At 39.7% G+C, this 19,547-nt stretch overlaps 1 protein-coding gene across 1 annotated transcript in view; it reads left to right on the top strand.

Moving 5' to 3' along the window:
- YY1 (YY1 transcription factor) overlaps positions 1-16,292 on the top strand; it is a 60,452-nt gene extending 44,160 nt beyond the window's left edge. Inside the window, 2 exon segments of the mRNA XM_030214753.1 lie at positions 279-437; positions 14,648-16,292. Coding sequence (XP_030070613.1) covers positions 279-437; positions 14,648-14,830 — 342 coding nt within the window. The 3' untranslated portion in view covers positions 14,831-16,292.
- Positions 16,293-19,547: the final 3,255 nt, after the last annotated feature.

Here is a 19,547-nt window from a genome sequence, read left to right as displayed (position 1 = left end):
ATATTCCACACATCAGCATGTGCAAATATTATCTGATACAATTTTCTTCCTCACTGTATCACATGTAAATTGTCTAATATTTCTGTCTTTATTAGTTCTTACTGTTTATTGTATCCTTAGTTCAGTGGTATAAAGAGAAGAATTGTAAACTGAAACATTTTCATTTTGTCTGTTAATTATTTTAGATATGTCTTAGGTGCCTTTTAATGAAGTTTTTAAATATGCCATACATATGTAATACTGCTAAGTTTTTTTAATGGTTTTTTCTTGTTTTTAAGGGCTGCACAAAGATGTTCAGGGACAACTCTGCCATGCGAAAACATTTACATACCCATGGCCCAAGAGTGCATGTGTGCGCAGAATGTGGAAAGGCTTTCGTTGAGAGCTCAAAATTAAAACGGCATCAGCTGGTTCATACTGGAGAGAAGCCTTTTCAGGTAAATTCACTCTTATAACTTCTCTCTCATACCTTTATCTTTCTGCTCCAATGTTGTTGCATTGGAACTTTTAGTATATTTGTATGCAAATGTTAATGGTTATTACCTATAAATTTATTTTAGCTGTATCAGTTGACTTCCAATATTGGATTTATACTTTGAAATTATTTACTCCTAGGTACAGAAATAGATATTCATGGTATCGGAAGTACGTTATCTCTTCCATAGAATAAGATACGTTTTCTTCTTTCTATAGTTTACTCTATTGAAATCATGGATATTTATTTTATTTATTCATTGCATTTGTATCCCACATTTTCCCACCTTTTTGCAGGCTCAATGTGGCTTACAATACATCATGAGTTGTGGAAATCTGTCTGAAAAAATACATTTAGTATAGCAAAAGGATCTAAGGGTAAGGTGATAATAAAACATGATAATATCTTAGCAAGTAATAGAGTAGGACAGTTCTGGTTCTATGTGGAAGAGTTCACATGTGTTAATCATTGTGTATGTTCTGTCAAAGAGCTGGGTCTTCAGTAGTTTGCGGAAGTTAGTCAGTTCATAGACCGTTTTTAAGTTGTGTGGTAATGCGTTCCAGAATTGTGTGCTCAAGTAGGAAAAGGTTGACACATGTATTAGTTTGTATTTTAGACCTTTGCAATTAGGGAAGTGAAGATTGAGGAATGTGCGGGATGATTTTTTTTTTTTAGAATTCCTGGGTGGTAGGTCTATCAGATCTGTCATGTAGGCTGGAGCGTCACCGTGGATGATTTTGTGAACTAGAGTGCATATTTTGAACGTGATGCGTTCTTTGAGTTGGGAGCCAATGTAACTTTTCTCGTAGGGGTTTGGCGCTTTCATATTTTGTTTTACCACATATGAGTCTAGCTGCAGTGTTCTGGGCTGTCTGAAGTTTCTTGATTATATGCTCTTTGCAGCCAGCGTAGAGTGCGTTGCAGTAGTCTAGTTGACTGAGAACCATTGATTGTACCAGGTTGCGAAAAACGGTCCTTGGGAAGTAAGGTCTTACTCTTTTTAATTTCCACATTGAGTAGAACATCTTTTTGGTTGTGTTTTTCACGTGACTCTCGAGTGTTAGGTGTCGATCAATAGTAACTCCAAGAATTTTTAGGGTGTCCGAAATTGGGAGGTCCAGTTTTGGTGTGTTAATGGTGGTGAATTTGTTTATGTTGTGTTGAGATGTGAGTATTAGGTGTTGGGTTTTTTGTTTGTTGAGTTTCAACTGAAATGCATCCGCCCATGAGTGCATGATATGTAGACTTTGGTTGATGTCATTTGAAATTTCGTTTAGATCTTGCTTGAATGGGATGTAGCTCGTTACGTCGTCTGCGTATGTGTATGGGTTAAGGTTTTGATTTGATAGTAGTTTGGCCAACTGTATCATCATTAAGTTGATTAAGGTCGGTGAGAGGGGGGATCCCTGTGGAACTCCGCATTCAGGTGTCCATGTGGCTGATGTGATCGAGTTAGATATGACTTGATATGAGCGTGTGGTTAGGAACCCCTTGAACCAGTTAAGAACGTTACCTCCTATTCCGAAGTACTCGAGGATGTGTAGTAGAATTCCATGATCGACCATATCGAAAGCGCTAGACATGTCAAATTGCAGAAGTAGTATGTTCTTGCCAGTGGCTATCGTTAGTTTGAATTTAGTCATGAGTTACTAGTACTGTTTCAGTACTGTGGTTAGATCGGAATCCTGATTGGGAATCGTGTAATATTGAGAATTTGTTTTAATAGTTTGTGAGTTGTTTAGTCACCATCCCTTCCGTTTGGTTATTAGGGAGATGGATGCTACTGGTCTATAGTTGGATAATTCGCTAGCACTTTTCTTTGCGTCTTTGGGTATGGGGATGAGTAGGATGTTTCCTTTTTCCTTCGGGAAGAGTCTCTTTTGTAGCATAAAGTTCAAGTGATTCATTGGGTCTGTTATAAATTGTTGAGGGACAGTTGCCATAAGGTTGTTTGGACATATGTCTAATTTGCAATGAGATTTGGCGAATCTTTTGAGTGTTTGGAAGATGAGATCTTCCGTTAATATCTCAGTTGGTCCAGGTTCAGTCTGCTGGGTATACACCAGGGTCCGGATCTAGGCAATCAAGGAGTACGGCGTATTCGATGGTACTGGCAGGTATTTTTAGTCGTAATTGTACAATTTTCTCATTGAAGTATCTCGCGAGATTGTCTGCTCCTGGTGTGTCTTTACTGTTGGTTGTGATTTGGTGTGATGTCTGTTCACAAGTTGGAAGAGTTTATGTGTGTCCTTGTAGTTAGGCCCAATTTCAGTTTTGTAAAATAATCTTTTGGTTCGTCTTATGGTATATTTATATTTTCTTTGGAGTTGTTTCCAGGCATTAAGTGTGGAGTCGTCTTTCTTTTTATTCCACGCTCGTTCTAGTCTTCTAACTTGTGTTTTGAGTTTTTTCTGTTCTTCATTGAACCATGGTATTGAGTTTTTTCTGCGTGAGGTTCTGGTTTGAATTGGGGCTATCTTGTCTAATATTAATTTGCATCTATCGTCCCATTCTAGGAGGAATTGGTTTGTGTTTGCCTTTGTTGTCCATTGTGGTATATCTCTTGCCAGAATATTACTGGGTCTATTTTTCCTCTCGTGGTGTAGGTTTTTTGTTCTTGTTTGAGTTTTTCGCTTGCCATTGGAGGGAGATGTATGCTTTATAGTGGTCTGACCACGGTGTGGGTGTCCATTTTGTATCTGTTAGTATAAGATTTGCATTGGGATCTAATTTGTGTTTAATAATGTCTAGTGTGTGTCCTTTAGTGTGGGTTGGTTGCATGGTTGATCCATGAAGATCCCACAGTTGTAGGAACTCTTTGCATATCTGCTCATCATACACTTACCTGCCTCCTCCACTAATGTCTGGAGTCATTAGTGTTGTGAGCAGATCGTTTTATCATACTAACTTGTGAGTCTGTAGCTTCCAGATTATCTAATAAATAGCGTAGAGTTCTAGTTTCAATAATTGATTGTGAGATAATGGAAGACTTTGTAGCTTGATAAGAACATAAGAATAGTCCATCTAGCTTAGTTTCCTGCTTCCAACAGTGGGTGGCCAATCCAGGTCGCAAGTACCTGGCAGAAACCCAAATAGCAGCAACATTCCATGCTACCAATCCCAGGGCAAGTAGTGGCATCCCTCATGTCTATCTCAGTAATAGACTATGGTCTTTCCACAAGGAACTTGTCCAAACCTTTTTTAAACCCAGATGAGTTAACCACCGTTAGCACACCCTCCGTTAACAAGATCCAGAGCTCAACTATTCTTTGAGTGAAAAAGTTTCCTCCTATTTGTTTTGTATTTCCATGTAATTCATTGAGTGTCCCTTGGTCTTTGTACCTTTTGAAAGAGTGAAAAATATTCACACTTGCCCATTCTACACCACTCAGGATTTTATAGACCTCAATCTTATCCCCCCTTCAGCTGTCTCTTTTCCAAGCTGAAGAGCCATAACCTCTTCAGCCTTTCCTCATATGGGAGGCATTCCATCCCCTTTATCATTTTCGTCACTCTAATTTGAGCCTTTTCTCATTCCGCTATATCTTTTCTAAGATATAGTGACCAGAATTGAACGTAGTACTTGAGGTGAGGTCGCACTATGGAACGATACAAAGGCATTATAATATTCTTGGTCTTATTTACCATCCCTTTCCTAAATTCCTAGCGTACTACGCAGAAGATTTCAGGACCTAGATCTTTTTCTTGGCTGCTTACTCCTAAGGTGGCCCTAGCATCAGGTAACTATGATTTGGATTCTTTTTTCCCCAATGTGCATGTGTCCTTTAAAGGATCACAAAATAAAATGCTGTACTATATGAGCATTCAAGACCTCAGAGACTGCGTCAGATCTCTTAATATGTACTAATGTTTTCAGGCATTCATTCCAAAAATTTATTTTCAATTTAATGGTGATATTTTAAAACAGCCTTCCTCACTTTTTTCTTTTGATAATCATCTAGCTTATAATTTTTTTTCTATTAGTTCGTTAACCCTGGCCCTTTGGTTGTTTTTTTTTTTCACATTTTCTTAACACACCAGAAAAGTCAAAATTTCCAAATTTAGTATTATGATACCTTTCCCCGTGATGGTATAGTAGAGTTTCAACTATCTAACAAATAAATGGGGACCGACAGATGGTCAGATAAACAAAAAGTTTAGATATATGGAAATGGTGAATTTTGCAGTGAAAGAAAGGCAGATTGACTGGAAGTCCTGTATAATTGCTAGTGCAAATGAGCAAACAGTTACTCTGGTGATGTTAAAGGATGGACTGAAACATAAACTTGTGCACATTTCAGTGACACCTAATGGGTGTGTCACATCTCAAGGATGGCATGCTGGTTAAACCAGAATATCAGATCACAGAAGTTTGAATAATTGAGACTGTGCTTTAGTTTAGATAGTGGGCTGAATAGCCACAGCTTTAGATTAAGTGTCATCTATTAGGTCTTATGGGTGGGCAAGACCTTTGGTCCTTTTTCATATCAAATGAATTGTTAAATAACATCTACATTTGAGTCTGGCCTAATAACCAACTCAAGTGCCAACCATACTAAGAGAAAAATTATTTTCCAGAGATAAACAGGACATCATATTTTCACATATGAGTGATCTCACCAATGGAGCTATAGCATGGAAACACTCGCTAGCTTTTTTTTTTTTTTTTCAGAAGCTTTTGGCTCACACCATCTTGGCTTTCAAGTTTTTAAGTCTTCTCCACCTTGCTTATTTTTGGCTCTCTTGTGCTTTCTCACCTGGGACCAGGTACTACCTTCCTCTAGTTTTCTTAGTGTTGTTTTTTTTTTTTAAAGAACTTTTTAAATCTGCTTATTTTTTCAGAGCTCCATAGGCCCCCTTAGGCCTTGAGCGGTTTGGCCATTAATCCTTCCCCCCTCTCTTTTTTCTAACCACAATAGTGTCATTTGATTTTACTACAGTTATTTTTCCCAGCATATCCCATAAAACTACCTCTGGTTTTAGTGTGTTCCAGATGCAACAGGACCACGTCCCTTACGGACTCTCATTCTTGATGCCTGCAGTGTCTGGGATCCAACCATATTCCTCTTGTCACCTGTGTTCACAGCTATCAACAATAAGTAAGAATGTAGAGAAGTAGCGCAAACATATTTTTAGCACAAACCAGCCTGGTCCATTGATTTACATTGAAAGTGTGGTCCCTAACTGCATCTGACACCGGGGATGCATTGGCATTGAGTATCGGTAGCACCCATTGGCATCGGGCATCCTCTGATCCCATCCCAAGGACACGTAAGGATTTGATATCGTCCTCTTTGACATGAGGGATGCTAATTTCTGGCAGAGGCCAAAAAGCATTGGAGTCATTCCGTGTCAAGTGGACCAGGGGTCCCCACCTCACCATCTCAGATTTTGATGAAATTTGGTACATAGTTTCTTTATGATAAAAAAACTAAGCTGTGCAAAATTGTAGTTCAAAAGACTAAAAATTGGAGGTTCTAGGGGACCTCAAGTAAAGGGTTGCAAAATGTCGCCTGAGCAAAAATGACATTTTGGGTCAACTTCCAGAAGCTGTAAAACTGGAAGTTTTAGTAGTACAAGGGGGATATTTGGAGAACCTGCACTACTTTTAGGGCTTAATGAACTGGCAAAACCCCATGTTCCTAGTCCTCTTACATTTTGAATGGTTTAGGTTCAAACTTTGCCAAAAAAACCTGGCAAAAATCAATTTACAGCGATGTTGAGGCTGCTGTAGTTTCTAAACTAGTTGGCCTTTCAGGTTGATTTTGGTAGGTGTACTAAATGCACGGTTGTAATGAGGCATTCCAATTTGCAGCACTTTCCTTCAAGTGGTTGAAAAATTATAAGCGTTCAAAGTTGGTATAAAAAGCATTTTTGCCCATTTTGGGCTATCTTTGATGCCCTTGATCTCCAGTGGGACAGCTTCAATATTCTTTCTTTTAGCACCATTAGAAAGAGCAGATTTCCTTCTATCAGAATATGTCATTTTCAATTTGGAGTCTCTCCATATAAGGATTGCAATGGCCAGTATTGTTGAATGATAGATGAAACGGATATAGGGCCCATCGATGTTTCTAATTGCTGTATAAGTCACTCAGTTGCATTAAGCATGCGTTGGTCCATGGTGGCTACGCCGCTACCAATTCAATAGGAAGTGGCAACCTCATCGCCAAGAGGTCACGCCCGATAGCCAGGCAAGTCCAGCCACTTGGCACAGGTTCCCAAGCCTGGAGGTAGGCATCTTAGTTGAGGTTCCCAAGCCTCATTGGTTGTCTTTGCCTAGTTTCTCAAGCCTAATGGGGGTGTCTTAATGGTTCCCAAGTAAAACCTCAGTGCTGAAGTGACAAGAATTTTTCACTGATAAGTTTCACTGCTGTTTCTGGAAACGTATACTGTCGTCCAAGTGCTGTAGTTGCTGGTACTGGAAGAACTGCTAGAATATGCTGTTCAGAAATCCAACAAGAATCTCTTCTGCTAGGCCAATGAAATGATCCTGCAGGCCCGCATGGATGCATATAGCTGACCAAGGCATCATGTTCTTCAAATGATGTCACAGACATTGCCAATCCACCATTTGTTGTCAAACACAGGCAACATACTGCCCAGGCTGAAGTTGAAACACATTTATGCCAGGTACACTCACTGGGTCATCTGACTGACAAAGTTTGACAACAAATGAGGAGGAATCATTTGACACTCTACTGACTGAAATTTGGTTCAAGTCAATGGGAATAAACGAGTTCCAGCAACTGTGGAAGCTTTACTGAATCTTTCCTCTTGTGCAGATCTTGAAGATTCAATTTCTTCCTTGGAAACAAAAATGAACTTGATTTTATTTATTTTTTGATCACAAAATTCAAACAAGCCTTGTGCTGTGAGAATTTGGCTATTTTTAGGTCGTTGCAAACTAGCCTGAGCAGCTAGTTGCTTTGTTGTACCACTTATGCCAAAGAAATTCCACTGTGCACTTATTCCAAATTCTGTTTGATGATAGCACAAGTTGGTAAAGTTTTTGAAGTTCTTGTATTGTGCAGCTGAGCCATCACTAAAGTATGTTACATATTTTATTTCTCCAATTTTGCTTTTCAAGAACGCAATTAATTTTTCCAAGAATGCATGTACAGCAACTGCATCATGCCGCAAGCTGTCACTTATTATGCAAACACTTATGCACTGAATTTCACTTGAAGCATCACGGAAGTACACAACAAATGGATGCAGTGTAGCTTGACTGTTTTCCCAGTGGAAACCTTGAACAGCATCTTGGACAATAAAGGAGTAGTTTTCAGCAAAGTCCAAGAGAACAACAATTTCACAAGGATTTAAGTTTTCTTTAACAGTTTTTAAGTATTGTGTCTGATGTTTGGAAATGTAATGGTTAATTGACAGGTTTGAAACTTTCAATGCAAGCTCAGATACAAAATCATCAACATACATCTGTTTGGGTTACAGCAGGTTCTTTGCAAAAATTCAAACTTTTTCAACAGTAAGGATTCATGATGAAGGCAAATAGTTGATCCAGCATTGAAAAGTTGACCAGAACGCTCTTGTAACAACTTCTGTTGATCAGGCAGAAGCTCTTCAATTAATTTCACCAAAGCAACCAAGCAAAACAAAATACAAACCAAGTGATATATGGTATCCACCAGCAAGGGACTCCAAACGTGCCACTTGGGGAATCTGGGAGCTGCCGGAGCCAACTGAGCATAGCTTGAGCTACATAACTACCAAAAATGACAGCCTACACCTGTGGGAGTATTTGCAGTAATCATACTGATTTCTATAGTACAGTGTAGGTGGGGATGTGCAAATAATAATTTATAAAGCACTCTGGAATTAGGATCTTAGAGTATCACCTTCCCGTAACTGGGCAGATCTGATGTGTTACTCCTCCCAGATATACTGACAACGTGACACATGTACCAAATACAATTTAAATGAAAGCTTTATTATGTCCAAGAAAGTAATATAACCAAGATTCACGATGAAAATGAAGAAAACCAAGATTTAAAAGTTATGTACAAATGCTAGGTAAGTTTAGAATGGAGTTAGAAATAAACATTGTTTAAATGCTTATCAGAAACTACTTGGAGTAAACACACTCTTCCTGTGGCACACAATTGGGCCACCTGTTTTATTATCCAGTAGCAATTACAGAGCTTGACTTATACCACATGACAGTGATTCAAGTCTCTCATCCCTCAGGAACAGCTGGATCAGAAGGTGGTTTCGAGCTGCCTAAGCAGTGTTCAGTAGATCAACTGGTAAGATGAGTAGAGTTCAGGGAAGTTCACAAGAACTTTTGATACCATCGATGCCCCTTTTATATCAATATGAGAGAGGCAATGTCACTGAAGATTAAATGATTGCTTACGCCCTGTAAGTTGTGGGGAGGGGGGGGGGGGGTTGTTGTTTTTTTTTTTTTTTAACTATAAGAATTTTTCTTGACATCATTCTGGAAACTTTTATATGAATTCTGGCTCCAGGGAGACGGAGGTTGCCATGACCAATGACTCTTGCCATGGTGGTTCACATTCTTGCATCGGCCAAAGTGAGTCACAGATATTTTCCTTCTGAAGTACAAGCCTTGGTAAAAATCAAAGCACAGTTCACGCTGTATTAAAGCATCAGCACTGCTCATTTGCGTTCTGGAGCTCAAGAGGCTGTAGACCAAACTCTTTATTACATTAGTATAGTGGCAGAGGATCTTAACCCCTACCCCTACATACCCCTGCTGCCATCGAGAAGGCCTTTTTTGAGAAGGTGCTCCACCTTCTGGTGCATGGAGCTTTGCATACAGACATGACTGCAGATAAGGACAGTATGACCCATCCAGTCTGCCCGTCCTCTGTAACCACTAACTCCTCCTTTTTCCTAAGAGATCCCATGTGTCTGTCCCACAACTTCTTAAACTCTGACACTGTCTCCACGACCTCCACCGGGAGGCCATTCCACACATCCACCGCCCTTTCCGTGAAAAAGTATTTCCTCAGATTTGTCCTATTTCCTCTTAACTTCATCTTATGACCTCATTCCAGAGGTTTCCTTCATTTGAAAAATACTCTCCCCCCCCTCTCTCTCTCCCCCCCACCCACCCCCCCAGCATATACGTGTTGAGGTTTGTGAGCCTGGCCCTATATGTTTTATGACTGAGACCGCTGACCAGTTTTGTAGCCGCCCTTGGGACCGACTCCATCCACTAGTAACATCCCTTTCCTCTGAGCAAACTCCGTCAGTCACTTTAGGTCCCTTACCGAGGGCATTCTGGAACCGTGTTAAAGGCTTTGCTAAAATCTAAGTACACCATATCTAGCGCCCCTCCCACATCCAACTGTTTGGTCAGCCAGTTAAAGAAGTCAATCAGATTTGTCTGACAAGATCTGCCTCTAGTGAAACCATGCTGCCTTGGGTCCTGCAGTCCATTCAATTTGAGAAACCTCACAATCCTCCGCTTTAGAAGCGTTTCTATTAGTTTTGCCTGAGATGTCAGATATCCACCTTTAGTCAGTCTTTCCAGCTTTTTTGTCCAAAGGTCACATCTCAATAAAGGGTTAAGTCCCTTCATTCTCTGTCATTTACTTAGAATGAAGTAGAGCATATAAAAAGTTCATTCACCTATGTTTTCTTGTAACGGAACTCATAATTTCTAATTGAAAACCAGATTGCATCACCTCCTATTATGCTCATGCAAGTTTGACCTTAGAAGTGTGTCAGGGCCATGGCTGTGTTGATTCCCTATCTGTTGTCGAAGGAGATTTGCAAGGTTCTTGTGTAGAGTTGACCTACACATTCATATCACTCTCGACACACCTTCAGAGCCAGAAAATATGTTTGAATGTCCATTTGTCATGACTACTTTGAGAGCTAGAGCCCAGGTTCATCCCTCCTAGAGCCCGTCTTAATAATTTTGAATTGTTTTCCATGTCTTAAAAAGAGGGTGCTTTTTTCAAGACTTTTATTTGCCCAATGGCATTTCATATTCCCTTTGTTGTTGAAGCCATCCGTTACTTAGAGTCCCATATGTGTGATTCAGTGACTTGATAGTCTTCAAAGAAAGTAAAGTTAGCATGCCTTTTCTGAAGACAGCAGCCAAACATTCCCTTTTCCACTTGGAAGTAGTTCTCTCTCCTTCCACCACCAATTATATGGAACTGAAGGATATCACAGCAGTGGAGAGATCATTTTCTGAACATGGGCAGTGAAAGGCCCTTTAGCCTTTTCCAGGTAAAATCTGTTTTGGTCCAGAGCATGGTCACGTGACCCTGTTGTCTTCAGAGTACATCTGTTACAGGTCAAAAGCTTTGCTTTACAAATGCATGAATAATATTGAGATTTGTTACTAAATTTGATTAGCTATGTATGTGAAAGGGCAGACACTTTTGATTTTCATTTTATTCGTAAAGTACTTTTCAAAAACTCTGGTGTATACTAACAGTAATAAAATATCAGTGCAATAGAAATTAAAAGTATACAAGTAACTGTGTGCAAGACCAACTTAAACATCAAGAAAAAATTGGAAACCGTTGTGGGAAGTTAAAATGAGTAAAGTGACAAAATATCTTGCATCAGTCACAAAGGTTGAGTTCAGCTCTCCATCCCAAGGCACAGTTTCTTGGGTGTGAGGTGTTGAAACTGTTAAGAAACGGTAATGAATGGACAAAGCCTAAGTTGATCACATATTGTATTTCCTTTGTTATGCTTTTGTATTTATTTGTAAACCGCCCGCTGTGATCTGTTCATCAGCTGTAGTGGTATAAAATTTTGAATGAATGTGTTGTAAATATAAAAGCTAATAACCATACTCTTTATAAAATATGTTTCCATTACATAGAACCTGTGGGATAGTTGTGTACATCAACCAGCAGGTGGAGATAGAGAACTGAAAACTGAGGGGAGATGCCTCTCTTGGCATCCAGTCCAGCGCCTTAGAACTTTCTCAGCAGGCACTCCTTAGATCTGGGAGAACGGGAGCTATCCAGCCAGGGTTTTCAGCTGGTAGTGGACCGTTGAGGTTCTCCACTTTTGGACTTGATGGTGGTGAAAAAGAATGCCAAAGTGCCCTAGTCCTTTAACTGTAGGAAAGAATCAGGCTCGATGAGGATCAGTGCTGTACTGCAGCCCTGGCTGGAGAGACATCTATTGTGTCTTCTCTCCTTGACCCACAGTAGGTTGCGTGTTGAAAAATATCTTATTGCACCAGGGTCGAATAATTCTCATAGTCCTGGATTGTCCATGCAAGCGGTGGTACGCAGACCTGACTCAGCTGCTGGATGGGGATCCTCTCCCCATGAGCAAGGTCCAGTGCTCTTGATGGAAGATCCATGTCTTGGTTTGACCGTTGAAAGGACTCAGTTGGGTCAAAAAGGTTATTCTGATTCCGTCATTGTTATCTTGCTTCAGGCTTGGGAACATTCCACATCCATGGCGTACGCGAGGGTGTGGACTGGAGGATGTTTGAGGACTGGTGTTCTGAGTGCAGACTTTCTCCTTTCTCTACTCAGATAGGGTTTTGGAGCTTCAGGCTCTCTTGTTGAGATCCTTTTGAGGGTCTTCCTATGTACAGTTCCTTCCTTTCTTCCAAAAGTAGTATCAACATATTATCTTGAACAATCCCTGGAGCTGCCTTCCTTTCGCAAAGGACGAAGAAGCTCTGTACTCTTCTTTGAAGCTTCTTGATGTATGTAGAGTCCTCATTAGATATCTGGAAGTCACGAATGAGTTTTGCAAATTGGACAGACTATGCTTTTTCTTAGGCAGAGGTTTGGTCTTATGACTTCCAAGCCCACAATTGTTAGATGGGCTGAAGGAGACTATTGCATCGGCTTATTTGCTTGCAGGGAGGCAGGTTCCTCAGGCCTTGTGGGCTCATTCTACGAGGCGTACAATGACATCCTGGGCAAAGACTACCTTACTGTCTCTGGTGGCTATTTACAAGGCGATGACGTAATCTACGCTGCATACCCTTGCCAAGCATTACAAAGTGGACGGGGCACTCTCAGAAGCAAGTTTTGGGGCTTCGGTCCTCAGGGCGGCAGTGCCAGGATCCCACCCACTCTAGGGATTGCTTTATTATTATTATTATACAACTCTTTGAGTGATAATACAAGAAATTGGAAAATAACCTTAAGGAAATATTCAAAACAAGATGACTGAAATTATTCATTAATTATTGTCCACTATACATTTAAGTAATTTAGATCTGAGAAAGGGGGGAAAAAAAAGATATATATCTTGTAATTAACTAAATTAAGTTAATGTTACCCAGGTTGCTTACCCCAAGCTATCATACAGTGTATCATCTATAACTAGACAATTACATTAACCTCTTCTTTGCTTAACAAAAATTCTTCTAATTGTTTGGGATCAAAAAATTGAAATTGCTTAGATTGAAATAATATACGACAGATAAAAGGAAATTTAAGTACAAAATTTACACCTAACGCCAAAGTCCTCATGCTTTATGCCTTTTTGTGTTTCTCTGGATGGATCGGGATAAATTCTTATTTTAGATCCCAAAAATAAAGAGTCCAAATGCCGAAAGGAAAGTTTTAATATTGCATCTCAATCCATTTCCAGAGCAAAGGAAGCCGACATAGTTGTTCTCTGAGTTATGATCTCTAATGAGGATTTCAAAAAAGATGTGAGGTTCATTACTTCTCCTTGGGATTGTAAAGTTCCTGGTAACATCTTAACATTACTTTGTAAATACTGCGCCCAGGTTATGGGTGGTAATGAATCCTCTGACATACCTAAAATTTCCACCCAGTATTTTTTAATAATTTGTATCGGTGTAATTAACGGTGATCTAGGAAAGTCAGTCAACCTCAAATTGAGCCTCCTAGATTGATTTTCTAAATATTCCAAGTGCCTAGAAGTAAAATTTTTCTCCCTTAACGAGACTTGTCCCACAAGTTCCAACTTCTGAATTCTTTCATCTAATAATTTCACTTCAGAAACTTGTTGAGCAGTAACCTGTGCCTAGATGAGAGCAGCTTCGGATAAAGTCTTAATTTCACTAGAATTTTTAATTATCAATGATTACAAAGAAGACTGCATATTAAATGTCAAGTCCCAGAGTGACTCCATTGTCACTATGACTGGTTTTTCCATTTTCCCCAAAGAAAAAACAGGAAGAAGGCATTAGCAGACTGTTCCAATGTACTCACTTTTTGTGAAGACAGTACAGGTACTGCTGTTCGTTCCTCCAGCCTGTTAGTGCTTGATGTTCCCCTCAGCGTGGGCAGGTTCCCTCCCTGTTAGCACAGGTCTCGACTTGGAGCCTGGGCTACAGGACGATTCCACACTGGCTCGTCCTGGCTGGGGAGGAGCCGCACGTTGGACGGGGCTCAAGGAGACCCTGTCTACACTGCTGGCAAGCGCTGACGCGCTTGCACCGACAGCGGGGGTAGAAGCTTGCCTGGGACCCGGCGTCACCTCGAATTGTTCCAAAGTCGTCTGCTGGAGAAGTTGAGTCCCGGTGGGGGTGGAGGGATTCTCCCGAACCTTGTCTCTCCTTTTCCCCATTTCACGGCGAAGAGAAAAGAGCCCTTTTCAGCAGTGTTTAGGTCACAAATCTGAGCACGTCTGGAGCAGTTACTCACAATGCCGCCATCTTGGATCCTCCTGGGATTGCTTTTAAACATCCCACAGTTTCTGGAATAATGAGAAGCTTCGTAATGGAAGGAGAAATTAGGTCTTACCTGAGAATTTTCTTTCCATTAATCTTTTCCACTATTCCAGAGGCCTGCCTGAGGTTTCTAAAGTGTTTATGCGAAATAATGGGTCAAATACTGACTGTTAACGTGTGCATGGTGCTTCCTGCATATCTCTTGTTCTCTACAGAGATGAGAGAGGTCCACACATTTGCTCATATGATTAGTGTTAGGTTAGTGAGTTGTTTAAGGTTGTTTGTTCTGAATTTATCCTTATTGCTTGTCTATGTAAATACTGAGTAGCTGGACTAGATGCCAAAAGAGAGATGTTTAAGCTCAGTTTTCAGTTCTCTCCACCTGCTGGTTGATGGACACAACTGTTCTACAGGTTCTGGAATTGTGGGAAGGACTAATGGAAAGAAAGTTCAGGTAAGACCTAATTTCTCCATATCCTACAACTACTGACTTGTAGCCATTGAGTGTATTAAGAATTATTCATCTAGTTTCTTTTCTTTAACAGTGCACATTTGAAGGCTGTGGAAAACGATTCTCACTGGACTTCAATTTACGTACTCATGTGCGAATTCATACTGGAGATAGGCCCTATGTGTGCCCTTTTGACGGCTGTAATAAGAAATTTGCTCAGTCAACTAATCTGAAATCTCATATCTTAACACATGCTAAGGCCAAAAACAACCAGTGAAACAATGCAGGAGGAAAGACGTTAAACCCAGCAAGGCATCTTACAGAACTTTGGGAAAAAAATGCCTGCCCTTAATATATGGCTTCTAGGAAAGCATTTTACATGAATCCTACAAGTAAAGGACACATTTTGATAAAGTAGCAAAGGAATAAAAAACAAACCAACTTTAAGATGACGTTGCTAAGGTGCGCTATCTTGCCCTGTAATCCGGTTTCAAGAACAGTGTTTTTGTAAAATGTGGTCCAAACAGGAGGACAATAATTCATGAACTTGCATCAGAGACAATTCTTTTTACAGCATTGCTAAATTGGACTTTTCACATTCTTATAAATATAAAGCTCACCTGTTGCTTACAATTTTTTTAATTTTGTATTTTCCAAGTGTGCATATTGTACACTTTTTGGGGATATGCTTTGTAATGCTATGTGTGATTTTTTTCTGGAGGTTGATGACTTTGCTTGCAGTAGATTTCTTTAAAAGAATTGGCAGTTACTGTACTACATGCATACTTCAAAAGTATTTTCCTGTAAAAAAAAAAAAAAAAGTTATATAGGTTTTGTTTGCTATTTTAATTTTGGTTGTATTCTTTGATGTTTAACACATTTTGTGTAATAGTATGGTATAGCTGTAATGAAATCATGTAGTATCAAATATTAGATGTGATTTAATAGTGTTAATCAAACCCATTTTTGTCTTTTTTGGGGAAAAATACTGCCAGATGCTGATGTTCAGTGTAATTTCTCTTTGCCTGTTCATTTATGAAAAGTGGTGCTCAGTTGTAGAATGTATTGTACAGGCACTGACCTTTTATTAACAACTGATTAATCTGTACATCCCATGTAAAAGAAGGGACAAATAAAACAATGGTCCTGAAGAAAACAATGCAGAAATGATCTGTAAGCACAGTCTATTTTCTTTTTTGTGCCCTGCAGCATTTTTAACTTTTCTCAAACCTCCCATTAATTGGAGACATAATAAAGCTACTGAAGTTTCCTTGAAATGTTTTGTATTCCATTAGTGATTTTGTTAGACCTCAATCTATCCAAGTTGAGAAAACTTATAGTGCCCTGAAAGATGGTGGTGGTGTAAAACCCACCACCCTGTAAACATACTAGAGACCTTTTTGAGCATAATATAGTAATTCATTCTCTTAAGAAAATTTCTCTCTCAATTCATACTACTTGAGCATAGAGTAGCAAACTCCTCAGCAACTTGGATCTGGATTTTTGCATTTAATTACTCTCTCTTCCAGATCCAAACTCAAGACAAATTGCATTCAGATAAAGTGAGTATTTCTGTAGCCAAGAGGGCTTATGGGCTAAATTTGTATCTGAGACCATGAAGGGTTAAGTGACCTGGTCAGAGGCACAAGGAGTCGGTGGAAGAAGTGACTACAACTGCAATTACTACTAGAACTGCAGTGTAGTATTTTTATTGGCTTTACAAAGTAAAAAAAAAAAAATCATTAACATGACAAGAAATGAACAGGAAACAGCGACAAACTGTAGTAATACAGCTCTTACTACCCAAGTTGTGATGTATAACTCATATTTTGGCTTTATCATCAAAAGTACATTTGATCATGATTGTAGAGGTACACAGAGTTGCCAAGAGAATGGTAGATGAAAATATACCAAGAGATACATAAATCCATTGGAGACATTTTTGATGCAATCTTTGTGTTGGATGTCACACAGGACAGTTGTAACTGAAGTTTTACATGCTGATTTTAAGTTATTGTTATCTCTGGATATCTGTTAGTGTTAACAAGCAATGCTTTTTAATAGTTCATTTTAATTTTGTGTCTTTCATCAGTTTGCTTCTAGGGGTCTAGTTTCCTGATGTAAATTTAAATATTTTAAATTCAACAAGTTTAATTATGGCTGCATTTGTGGACATGTATGTGGTTTTAAGAAATCTTCTTCCGAACTGGTGGTTGTCATTTCAGCACAAAAAAAAAAAAACTGTCAACAGTCTATGTGGTGGTTACCAAACTTTCATTTTATTGCCAAGTAATATGACCCTTACCTGCAATAAGGGATACGGACTGTAAGAGCCACTCTTTTAAAGCAGTTATATTTCATTAAATATCATTAAATAAAGAAAAGTAATAACAATTGAACTTAATAGAAACTGAATGTTTTATTTCCTGGTGGGGTATTTGTTTCTCTCCCCTATATACTTTTTCTTTCTAAATGGCATGCCCAGGCACTTCAGTGGACCTCCTGAAGTATATCCCTAGCACTGCTTGTTGGCTGTCCATGTCCACCATAGTAGCAGCATCTAATTTTCAACCTTTCCAGCTCTTAAGGGCATCCCCTCTGGTCAAGCTCAGCTAGCTCTAACAGATGGGAACTGTCATTATGACTAGCATTTTAACAGGTTTTTAAATTTATTTTTAGCTGCTGTGTAGATTGGCAGTTTTTACAGTTCTCTTCCCCTTACTGCAGTAAAGGGCCATTGTCATCCTGGCAGCATAATTAGTCTGAGTGGTAGGCAGTACATTAAATATTCAACATTACACAGTGAGTTTTGCTAAAACTTCAGTTATGTGGCTTTCATTCAGACATATTCCTTTAAAAATAAGGCTGCATGCTAACCATGATTAACAGCGCAATTAAAAGTTTTAATTGTAGTTAGTAAAATTGATCGACCGCCAGTGCCTTACCTTTTCCTCTCTTGCACAAGGCTGCCATTACCTTCTTTTCTTTCTCTTTTCAATCCCTTCCCTTGATTGGCTGTTTGTCGGGATCTCCTGATTGGCTCTGCTGGAGAGCCAATGAGGAGTGCTGCTGTTGGGCAGCTGAGTGAATATCTGTGTGCTCACCTGAGACACCGCTTCTGCTGCTGCATGCCCCTGACCTCTCCCTCCCCCAAAGTTCAGTCATCCATTGGCCCTGAGCCCCCTTGTGGAGAGAGTGGAGGAGTAGCCTAGTGGTTAGTGCAGTGGACTTTGATCCTGAAGAACTGAGTTCGATTCCCACTGCAGCTCCTTGTGACTCTGGGCAAGTCACTTAACCCTCCATTGCCCCTGGTACAAAATAAGGACCTAAATATATGTAAACCACTTTGAATGTAGTTGCAAAAACCTCAGAAAGGTGGTATATCAAGTCCCATTTCTCCTTCCCTTGTACCTTCCTCATCGCACATGGTCCAGCCATCAAGCGGTCCTGGTCCTGTCTTCCCCCCCCCCCCCCCCCCCCCCCCCCCCCACCCTCCGCCTGCTTCCTGCCTGCATGCCTGATCTGAGTATACAGGCAGTCTGGAGAGGAGGGAAGAGAGATGCAGCCATGTAAGTTGTGTGCTGCATGCCTGATCTGTAGCTCAGATCATGAGTGTCAGATCAGGCATGCAGCGCACAGTCTGGAGAGGCGGCTAGTGGGAGAGAGATGCAGTCACTCGCAGCCTTTGTGATTGCATCCGTTCGTCACAGATCAGGCATACAGCACACAGTCTGGGGGGAAGGAGCAGGGAAGACAGATGCAGTCCCACAGGCTGTGAATAGCTGAATCCTTCATCTCCCCCCTCCCCCCGTTTTGAAGTTTTCCCAGTTTCCTGGTTTATTTTGATTGCGCGATTAATCACGATTAAAAATTTTAAGCGGTCTGCAGCCCTATTTAAAAGCCTTAAATGCTGCTAACATAATGTTCTGGCTACAGTCATATATATATATATATATATATATATAAGGGTGAGACAAAAAATAGTAAAGATTCTGTAAATGTTTTTAAGTTCATGATTTCTAATATTTCAGTTGCAGCATTATGTATGAATCTAGTTGGTAGTTATAACAAGGTTGTCTAGCCATCAGCTGTCCAGCAGAAGATCAGATATATTTATGAAGTCTTAACATTTCTAAAATGCTTCAAATCCACAAAGTTCATATGAGCATAATTCAAATTTGCAAAAAAATATTGATACTTTGGACTAACAATCATTCTGATTATTTGGAAAAAGGTTATCACGTCTTAAAAGTTGTGGTTTTGTGTTGTACAAAGTAGCTGAAGTAATCAGTTACAAGAAAAACAAAAGGTGCATAGAGTTTTTCTCCTAGGATAGGTATGCTGTTGACAGTGGCTGAGAAACCAAAGAAGGCTAATGCTTTGTAAACGAAATGTCTTAAATTGCTTAAAACTAGAATATAGAGGATATTATAAACAAGAAGACTGCTTCACAGCTATTTCTTCTAACTGACCTTCCATTTGAGGTGGAACAAATATTTTTTTTTATGCTGTTATGCTTCGAGTGCCTGAATTCACAAACCAGAAGATCTGATTCACTTTTAAATGATGGCCAAATTCCATTATTTTAAGGCAGTTTTAAGAAATACCAACTGCTGCATGCATAGATGAGTGTTTTGTCTCTAATTTCAGTCGCAACTATTAGACGATCTTACCTTCCAAGAAAAAAGAGTTACGAGCCTTTTTTTTTTTTTTAAGTCTACCTGCAAATGTAGTATTGTCAAGGCTTAGGGGCTCTTTTACTAAGCTGCAAATTAGTGAGACTTTGTGATGCATTCAGTAGGTCACTTATTGCACCCCAACCAGGAAAGCCGATGCAGAAAAGCATGCAGTAGACCTGTGCACGTGGCTTTTTACCAGGGGTGTAATACTGTGCTATGCAAAAAAGCTAAATACTTCAGATTTTTTATGTGTGGAAAACTTGCAGCTAATGGGGGTGGGTCAGCCACTTGTGCCCAAAGGTTTTGTTGTAAGCC

The sequence above is a fragment of the Microcaecilia unicolor genome, chromosome 9, assembly GCF_901765095.1.
Source record: "Microcaecilia unicolor chromosome 9, aMicUni1.1, whole genome shotgun sequence".
In the NCBI taxonomy this organism is placed as follows: Eukaryota; Metazoa; Chordata; class Amphibia; order Gymnophiona; family Siphonopidae; genus Microcaecilia; species Microcaecilia unicolor.
The sequence above is the reverse complement of the archived record's forward strand: the minus strand, read 5'-3'. Positions and strand labels throughout refer to the sequence as shown.